This window comes from Panicum hallii, chromosome 2 (assembly GCF_002211085.1).
Source record: "Panicum hallii strain FIL2 chromosome 2, PHallii_v3.1, whole genome shotgun sequence".
Taxonomy (NCBI): Eukaryota; Viridiplantae; Streptophyta; class Magnoliopsida; order Poales; family Poaceae; genus Panicum; species Panicum hallii.
In genome coordinates, this window is record NC_038043.1 from 5,276,618 (window position 1) to 5,286,695 (window position 10,078).

The following is a 10,078-nucleotide window of genomic DNA, read 5'->3' on the forward strand; positions in this document are numbered from 1 at the left end:
CAATAGGTAACATATAACATAACCACATATATCCAAGTGAGATAACTAAATTAAATCAAGTTAAGTGGGTTAAGGAACATGCTTAGCTGCTTGCCTTGGTTTTCTTCCGGCTCGACAATGAACTCAACACCGGGCTCGGGTTCGACGGTCTCGGCGGGCTCAACGGGCTCGTTCTCTGACGTTTCGGTCACTATAATGCATGAATGAGATGCATACATTAGCATGATGGCGATCATATGACATGAAATGAGGAATGGATGGCAAACATAAAAAAGACAAGCAACGCGAACGCTAGCTACAAGATCTCGCTTTCTATGCTTTTAAACAAAAGGATATAAAGCGAGGATTGGTCAAGATAAATCAAACAGCGAGCATAAATCAAGATTTGATTCTACCATACAGAGAACATCATAAGAAACTCATGGGAGTTGGATTTGCAGCAAAAATATTTTTGTAGAATTACTTATGCATATCACAAGTTTTAGCTACTCTAAACAAGTTAAATCTTAAATGACATGCAAAACTCTTCCACAAATATAGATATGGAAACAAGGATAAATGAGGTGGTTTTTCTATTCTATCCCTTTTTAAACAAAAGTTATGAATTAAACAAGCTTGCAGGCAGAGAACAACTAAACACACTAAAATCCTATCAAACAGTAGAGATTCATTAGAACAAGCTGTACCATTAGATAGCACATTTCACAAGGATTCTAACAAGATTTAGTTTGGCATTTTTAGAGCATCCTACCATTTATTAAGCAATTAACTTACTTTCATAAAGATAAAGCATAACTAAATTTACAGAATATGAACATGCAAAACAACATTTTTGCTATGTAGACCTACAACACAGGAACCCAACACAATAAGTTTAATTTTTGGAGACCTACATAAATTTCTATTGATTTTACAAGATGACAGCTCTAAGAAAATCATAAAAACTCGCGGGAAACGCTAAGGACACCCGGATCCGGCGCTCCCAGGCGCCAACAGGTGGGCCCAGGAGGCCAGGCGGACCCGGGCCCAATCAAGGCCGGCCGCTGGCCTTGACTCGCGGCAGGGGCGCGACCAGAGCTCGCCCACGACGCGGCCCGTGCGCGCAGCGCGACGTCGCGACGACCGACGGGGAAACGCGGCCAGGGAGGCGAGCAGAACAAGGGCGGCGCGCGCACGGGGATCTAGGCGCGGCGGGGATGCTCACCCGCGGCACCAACGGACATAACGGTGCGGCGAGCGGCGGCACGATGAGGAGCGGCGGCGGCCGGCGGAGGCCGGCGTCGAGGGGGATCTGCAGAGGAGGAAGACTGCCGGTGAGGGCCTAAATCGAACGAGGAGGGCGAGATGGTGCTGTGCGTACGGGGAATCGAAGAAAGGCTCACCGAAGGCGGCGAATCGCGGCGGCCGGCGAAGGGGAAGAAGGAGGTGTCGGCAGCAATGGAGGAGAGAGCGGTTAGGGTTTTGGGGTCAGCGAGCAATACGTAATTCCTTGAGAGATGCCGGCAGGTTGGGGACAAATACCAAAGATGTGCAACCACTTATCCGTAGAGATTCCAGACGTGGCAGGAGTCCACCCCGTTCTGGAGCAGATTGCCCATCAGAAGCTTGTGTGTGTCCTGTCAGTTTGCTGCGTTCGAGTTATTGGCTCGTTCGACCCAGCAGAACTCCAAAGCGATAACCTCCTTAGGGATACCAGGACCTGGAACACGTTTTCTGGCCAGTAGACAAGAGCGTCGCAATTCCGAATTGTCAAATCTACAAGCCGTGCAAAACATGTCCACAATGCTAGTGCACCTGGGTGGAAGAACAAAAGGTCGCACCTAATTAGCATCATAGCTGCCAGGGGGAGTTCATGATCCCATTTCTGCTTGACATGCAGCAATGTTGTTTCCGTGTCATCGGGTGACACATCCAGACGCAGACTGGACAGCGAAGGAATGCATCTGCTAGCTGCCTGCAGGGATATTTGGTGACCTTCTCCTTGTATGGCTAATTTACCTAGCTTGGGTGTTTCAGGGAGACCAGTCAACTTCGGGCAGACAGTAATTTCCAAATCCTCCAGCAGAGGAAATGTTACCTCTTCTCCTGGAGTTCCTTCGGCTGCCCCCCATCTCTCAAGGGCCGACAGATTAAATAAGTTTAGCTTCCTCAGTGCTGGAAATGCAGAGCAGCGGCACACAGTTTCAGCTCCGCCAAATGATTGTTCAACCAATAATGACCCTCCTGCTGGCAGGCAGGAAGGAAGGAGGTTCAGAGGAGCTGGGTTCGGAGGCAGGGGAGCTCGTGTCTCTCTTCTGTCCAAACCCCCGATGCAGAGTAAAATGGCTAAATAACTGTGAGTTGGACCTCACGTGATACTTTAAGGATTTAAATATGCATTTTGAAAGTTGGGATGGGGATAACACCTCGAGCCAAGTTTACGGGCCGGCGGTGCATTTTACTCCCTTGCTGCGGCTAGTCTGCTACTTCTCATGTCTGTGGCCCAAGCCCATACAGAGCATATGGCAGCTGCCAAGTGCTAACTATGGCTATGGAAAGATTTGCCGTTGCTGTGTTCTGAAAGTAATTTTTGTTTGGGCACTTGCCTTCTGCTTTGTCTTACAATACGATAATTTCTCGTGTGTCCATTGCAGTCACCATTCTTTTCAATTCAATATTTCCATTGCAGCATTGCCAGGAGGAAACAGAGCTTGACAAACGGTACCTGTGCACAACAGCACAAGACCGTGCTATCCAAAGCCTCGCAGGATCACCCTGAACACCGTTCAGTATTAGATACCCACATAACATGGGAATTGGGACAAAGTTCAGCACTTTCAGTGCATACCAAGCAGCAGCTTAAACAACAGCCTGTCGAACAACAACATGAACATGTTGGACTATTGATTTGGCAATTATCTTCTGCGGTCATGTAGAAAAAACACATCACGAAATGGAAGCCCTAGCTATGTTTCGCTTGTGCTGGAGCAGGCACGAATTCAAACACGTCACAGTTCAAAAGAAAAGAGAAGGATAAAAAGCTGGATCATGGAGCTCGGTATGCTATAATTCTTCAGAGTGCACTCTGGGACTTGTTTTCTGCTCAAAATAAAGGACTTCAGCTTGAAGAAGGATAAAGGACTTGAGCACGGAGCTCCATGTGCTAAATTCTTCAGCTTGCGTTCTGGGACTTGTTTGCTGCTTAAAATCTTGGACTTCCGATGGAGTTCACTGGAGATTATCTTCAGTAAGTGTATGTTATACATTCTACCACGGTCACAATAATCCATCATTTGCAGGTCTGGTAACAACGATCCTACAAGGAAGTCACACCTCATAGGGAGTCAGCATTATTAGGAGATACAATCATTTGAAATCAATCGTCAAGAACACTAATATTACAAACCTTGGTGATATCCCCTCAAAAAAAAACTTGATGGTAACTTTCTTTATTAGGTCCTCAATCTGCTATTTCGAGCACGCACCAGCGTCCTGATTGCACGTTTCCAAGTCGTTTCTGGCATATCAGGCCGTGATCATATAGATGATGTTAGAATTTATGCATTCAAATGAACAAGAAATTAGAAAGTACATATACAGGAGAAAGTGCAAATAAATATAGGAATTAGTTGTGCATTGTTCTCGATACAATCTATATATCATCAACGGTTGACTAGAGGTTCTAAACACCACGCTCACAAAGTTTTTATCACTAAATCATACCACATCTTGTAATAACTAACAGAATCTTTTAAGTGGAGAGTTGCGTTTTATACAACACCAATTAAGCTCCTGATCATTTTGTTAAAAGAAACAAGCTGGAAACGGGAGATTACCTTCGTAACGGGCATCTAGGTCTTTCTCCTTGAGGCAATCCAAACGGCTCCGTAGGCTCCGCGGAAGCAACTTTATACTATCACAATCTTGAATCTCAAGATATCTAAGAGATGAGTATGCTTGAGACCCATCCGGTAAGGACACCAGGCTTCTACAACCATCAAGTTTGAGTAGTTCCAGCGATCGGAGCTCTCCTACGCAAGATTCCAGTGACTCCAACCTACCGCAGAACCGAATAGTTAATTCTTGGACGGCATCTAGCTTTCCTGATAGGGATTGAAGGTTGTCGCAGCTCAAAATTTCCAAGATCTTGATAGACGGAGGAAGATTGGCAACCTCTGACAAATGAGCGCAATCACTTATCAATAGAAATTCTAGGCATGGAAGGGAGCGATGGTTGGCTGCTGATGACAGCTTCAGTACAGCTGTAGACGCCGTGGCCTCACTACCGTTGGATCCTGAAATTAATGATGACGTGTCCGGCTGTACGACACCTTCTCCACCCACCGGCATCACAGACTCATGCTGACCGAATATGATGGACTTGATATTATCACCGCATCCACCAATAAGTAATGTCTTGAGAGATGCCGGCAGGTTGGGGACCTCCACCAAAGATGTGCAACCACCTATCGATAGAGATTCCAGATGTGGCAGGAGCCCACCCCGTTCTGGAGCAGATTGCCCGTCAGAAGCTTGTGTGTGTCCTGTCAGTTTGCTGCATCTCCAAATTGATAACCTCCTTAGGGATACCAGGACCTGGAACACGTTTTCTGGCCAGTAGACAAGAGCGTTGCAATTCCGAATTGTCAAATCTACAAGCCGTGCAAAACATGTCCACAACGCTAGTGCACCTGGGTGGGAGGAGAACAAAAGGTCGCACCTAATTAGCGTCATAGCTGCCAGGGGGAGTTCATGATTCCATTTCTGCTTGACATGCAGCAATGTTGTTTCCGTGTCATCGGGTGACACATTCAGACGCAGACTGGACAGCGAAGGAATGCATCTGCTAACTGCCTGCAGGGACATATCTTCTCCTAATATGACTAATTCACCTAGCTTGGGTGTTTCAGGGAGACCAGTCAACTTCGGGCAGACAATAATTTCCAAGTCCTCCAGCAGAGGAAATGTTACCTCTTCTCCTGGAGTTCCTTCGGCTGCCCCCCATCTCTCAAGAGCCGACAGATTAAATAAGAATAGCTTCCTCAGTGCTGGAAATGCAGAGCGGCACTTAGTATCAACTCCGCCGGACGATTCCGTAATCACCGATGCTGCTTTTGGTAATGCAGTCAAACTTCCACACTCGCGGATCTCCAGCTCCTCAACCATGGGAAATATCAGTCCTTCTCCTTGTACCACATCTGTGTCCAGCCATGCCTCAAATTTTGGCATCTTAAACAAGAAAAGCACCTTCAGTTTCTGAAATGTGACGGCTGTAGTAGCGCCGCTGCACAAACAATGTAAACTTTCCAATCCTTTTAGGTGAAGAATTTCCAGAGCTGGTAACTGCCAGAGTGCAGGAAGCTTCTCGAGCCTTTTGCAACCAGATAACTTAAGCTCCACCATGCCATTCAACATATCCATCCACGTTGGAAAAGTACTGCTCCCACAGGAATATATCCTCAGGACCTTCAGCCCATCATGAGGTTTGAGACCTTCCACCACCTCTTCGTGATTACTATTTTGTGCTTCCTGATCACCATCAGTCCATCTTAACTCCAGTTCAGTCAAGTTTTTCTTGTTTCCAAGACCTGCTGCTTGCGCACCATTTGCTCCTGTGACATTTTCGAGCTGTCTTAGCTCTAGTCTACCACCGAGGTCCAAATCCTGCAGCTCTCTCACATTACTGCAACCGGAGTCGGTACCTGCTACAAAGCATGTAAGTGTCTGTAGGGAAGTGAGGTGTCCGAGCCCTCCGGGCATGCTTTTCAACTTTCTACATCCGTGAGTGTAGAGGTGACGGAGGGAAGTCAAATACTTCAGTTCCTTTGGAAGTCGTTCAAGCTTACGACAGTAAGAAAGTTTCAGTGTTTGCAGATGATATAGGATGCTAATGTCTTCAGGAAGTGCTTCAATTTCACTTTCTGAGAGATCAAGATACCTCAGGTGATGAAGATATTTCGGCCTTAGGAATGAACCTCGTTTGATCTTTAAGGCTCTGATAGAGTTGTATTTTGATAAGATCTTCAAATCTTCTTTTACATATCCATCACATATCAATGTTTGGAAAGCTGGAGATCCTTTCTCTACGGAAGCATTCAGAAGATTTTCTGGTTGACGCACTGATAAATACAAATGACGAGCGGAATGAAGAGCATACTCACTTTGGCTCGGGTGTGTAGCTATTGCGGCACATTCTTTTCCCATAGAAGATTCTGCAACATCATGCATAAGGTCGTGGATCTTACAAGTAATTTTAGAACAATACGTATACCTGATCTGTCCAATAGTATCATATTTTTGTTCAAATGGGACACTCTTCAAATCCTGATAAAATGACCTCGACTTCAGCTCATTGAAAATTTTTTCTCCAATGGTTTCAGGACACACTCCTGGTTGCTCTGGGATAAAACCATTGGCCATCCATAGGTGGATTAGACTTTGCACATCAATCTCATAATCCTTGGGAAACATAGCACAGAAAGCAAAGCATTGCCGCATATATGATGGCAAGCAATTGTAACTCAATTTAAGTACTGGTAAAATTCCATTTTCCTCATCACAAATAGTGCTTCTATTTAGTACAGCATCCCATTCTTGCTTGCTGGTCTTGGTACGCAGTACCGAGCCCAAAGCTGTAGCAGCCAAAGGAGAGCCAGAACATCTCTTGGCAACTTGTCCGACCATTTTAACTAGTTCACCAGGCCACTCCTCTTCTTTTGAACTGAATGCTCTTGTCTTGATAATTTTCTCTATGAAGTATGCACCCAAGCTTTCAAGTTTATAGGCTCCTTCAGTTTTGCCCATCATTAGTTTAGCAACTGCTTCATCACGAGTTGTTGTCAGTACTGAGCTACCGTTGCCACCATGCTGAAGGTAGGACTTAAGCCTTTCCCACTTGTGCTCATCACGGTTCCATACATCATCCAATACGAGTAGGTACCTCTTCCCACTCACTGCATTTTGAAGCTTCTCCAATGCTGAGCAACCAGTTGCTTTACAACCATTCTCTTTCAGTATTCTATCAGCCAGGGAATCCACCTCAAAGTTATCAGAGACACACACCCAAAGCCGCAACTGGAAATGCTTCTTGATTTCAGGGTCATTGTAAATGAGCTGCGCTAAGGTGGTCTTGCCCAACCCTCCCATTCCGACGATGGGAAGGGCCGTGAGATCCGAGCTGCTAGCTTGGGCAAGTAATCTATCAACAACATCCTTCTTCTCTTGGGCTCTTGATTCTTTGGCAATGTTCACAGGGTCGATGATATGAGAAATATTCTGCCTCAAGTAATTTGTGGGCTCTGGTGGCCCTGGTTTAAACATGAACCTAAAGTCATTCATCTCTTTGATGAGGTCATCAATTTCTTGCAAGATCATACGGAGCTTGTTTGCCATCCTGTAACGGAAAACAATACGGTTGCGAGTAGGGAAGAGCTTTATTACATCCATGCTGAGGTCCTTGTAGCGGCCCTCCTCCTTGGCTTTGCGGCGCAGCGCCTCGTACTTGAACTCGTCGAGGACATCATTCGCCTGGTAGGCAACCTTCCGAACCTCCTCTAGCCAAACTTTCGCCCCTTCTCTCTTGGCTGCTGCCTGTTCCTCGGCGTCGATCATGACGTCCAGGATGTGCAACAACTTGCGCTTGAGGAGCTCGTGCTGCTTCTCCATGCCCTCCATCACCTTGTACTGGTCCAGGAGGTAGCTGGAGGCCTTCTCGTTCACCATGGACACCAGTGGCCCGACCACCATGGTGGCCAGTACCTCAGCCATGGCTACGCCTGGAGCTCCAAAACACAAGGAAACACAGATGCGGTATGGAGAGAGCTAGCTGGTGAAGCCAAGCAATAGTTGGTTTCAGTAGCTAGAAATCAATATGTAGCAAGAGCTGATATCAGGAAGGGGTGGTGGACGTTCCCTTTCCAGATGGAGTACCCTGCACCTGTCCTAACGCTCTGACACTGTCCCAGTGCCCACCAGTAGTTGTCCACTTTGTGTAGCGACTGTCATTATCATTCACAGAATTATGAAGCGGGACGTGACACCATTTTCTTCTTGCAGTACGTAAAAAATCTCAACCTTTGATTTGAACCGAAACAAATATAAGTAATGACCAAATGATTCAAGAATTTTTTACACCAAGCTCACTTTCTGTACAAGTGAACACGCATACAACCATGCATTGGAAAAAAATGGATCCACAGTGCTCCCTCTTTTATGCGAAATTCTGGATGTTTTAGACATTATCTCGCGTACGTCACGGAGTGATTTATTAATGTGCCTATTTCCGATCTTGCCCATATTTAATACAGTGGTTATCTATTGCTATTTGCTTGTCAAATACGCTGGCGAGCTGTGAAGGACTTGTATACGATGGGCCACACGCAGGAGACGAATGGGCACGCGGTGCTGGTTTAATGTCACTAGCAGCGCTAATAAGTAGAGAATGCAGACAGGCTGGACTAATCAACAAAACTGGCCGATTATTCCATTCCAACTATGAAATTTTTCGACAGGGATGTAAGTTAAGCAGGTTACCTGAAATTTTTCTACAGGGAACTATAGTATGCAAACTAAATTGACTGTAATTTCAAACGAATATATGCAAAATTGTGAGAATTATAGCATCCTTGGGGGAAAAGGAAAGAAAATTCATGAGGAGCTGGTAGAAGAGGTCAAGGGAGTACACGTTGTCCTTTTTGGCGAAGTAGATGGGGGCGGGGCAGGGGATGCGGTCAAGCACGGCGTTCCTCTTGGGTAGGCCGCATAGCTCCATCAGGTGTGTCGGGCACGTCGTGGTGGGAGGCGAGGTCATGGGTACATGACCCCACATCCTGGAGCAGTGTGGCGGTGCACGAGCAGGAAGAGGATGGCGACAAAGTCGAGAAGGAAATTTCATTCAATCTACATAAAATTCTCACCCTCGATTTGAATAGAAAGAAATATGAATAGTGACCACAAATAATTAAAGAAAATTTTAAAGCACCAAGCGAAAAGTCATACAATCATCGAAAAAACTGGATCCACAGTACTCCCCATGATTTCAAAAATCCAGACACGTGCTTGACTTATAAATTGCAATGGTAACCAGCATATAAAGATTAAGGCATGACAATGATAGCTCGAAGATGCATCCATGTTGTAGCCATAAGCAGCAATAATACAAAAATCTAGATGTTTTACACATTGTTGTATCACGTGCTGATTTATTAGGGTGCCTATTTTGAGACGAAATTTAAGGCAAGAGCCAAACCTCGTCATGGTGGATAGGAGCCGGTATTGTAACAACTCATCCCTTCATTTGTTTTATCAATTCAGAAAAGGTGGATTACAAGAAACAAGTCAGCCGAACTGGAAATGGGATTGCTAGTTGTTGTCTGTCCTGTGCTTTTCCTTGTGAGACTGGTGGCTGCTCCATCTGGTATTCCGAAATTCAGTGGCAGCACAAGCTCACAGCACGCTAGTGTAGTGTGGTGCAGATCGCCACAACTATTTAGTTAGAATTCGCTTCACATCGTGACATGGTTGACACCAAACATCCTGTTTATAATGGCAACAAATCAAATCTACACGGAGAAGGCAGAGATATCAGTTTACCATCTCAAAACCGTCGAAACCCGCAGCACCGAAACCGTTTAACTCTTGGCTCATCGCGGTTTGGCCTGGTTTTTGCTGCTAAACCGGGGAACCGGATCATGAACAGCCCTAAGGCCAAGTGGATTGTCCAGCTGAGCGCTAGCTTAAACTTGGCGAGGTAGCGCGAGTGTGAGCTTGTGGCAGCTGCACTGGTAGCAGAAGCCATTGAGGCAGATGGCTCCCTGACAGATATACAGTAGCGCAAGTTATGAATCTGGGCCAGGCTCAGCTGCTAGCTCCCGACACACACTTATGAAGCGGGACGTGAGACCATTTTCTCGTTCCTGTACATATAAATCCTAACCTCTGATTTTGAACACAGAGAAGTACAAACAATGACCGCAAATAATGCAAGAATTTTTAAACAGCAAGCTCACTTTCTGTACAAATGAACACTCTTACAATCATTGGAAAACTAGATCTCCACAGTGCTCCATCTGGTTTGAAAATTCTGGACGTTTCAGACAGC

At 45.7% G+C, this 10,078-nt stretch overlaps 1 protein-coding gene across 2 annotated transcripts; it reads right to left on the bottom strand.

The window, feature by feature from the left end:
• Positions 1 to 2,853: 2,853 nt before the first annotated feature.
• Positions 2,854 to 7,819, bottom strand: LOC112881802 (putative disease resistance protein RGA4). Of its 2 annotated transcripts, XM_025946670.1 has the most exons (4): positions 6,141 to 7,819; positions 3,816 to 6,062; positions 3,386 to 3,496; positions 2,854 to 3,295 (listed from the first exon to the last, which is right to left on the bottom strand). In XM_025946670.1, exons 1-3 carry the CDS (start codon positions 7,744 to 7,746, stop codon positions 3,432 to 3,434), a joined length of 3,918 nt encoding a protein of 1,305 aa, XP_025802455.1. In that variant the 5' UTR covers positions 7,747 to 7,819; the 3' UTR covers positions 2,854 to 3,295; positions 3,386 to 3,431. The 2 variants fall into 2 exon arrangements, with proteins under 2 accessions (XP_025802455.1, XP_025802454.1); XM_025946669.1 differs by having other exon boundaries at positions 3,816 to 7,819.
• Between the last annotated feature and the right edge of the window lie 2,259 nt (positions 7,820 to 10,078).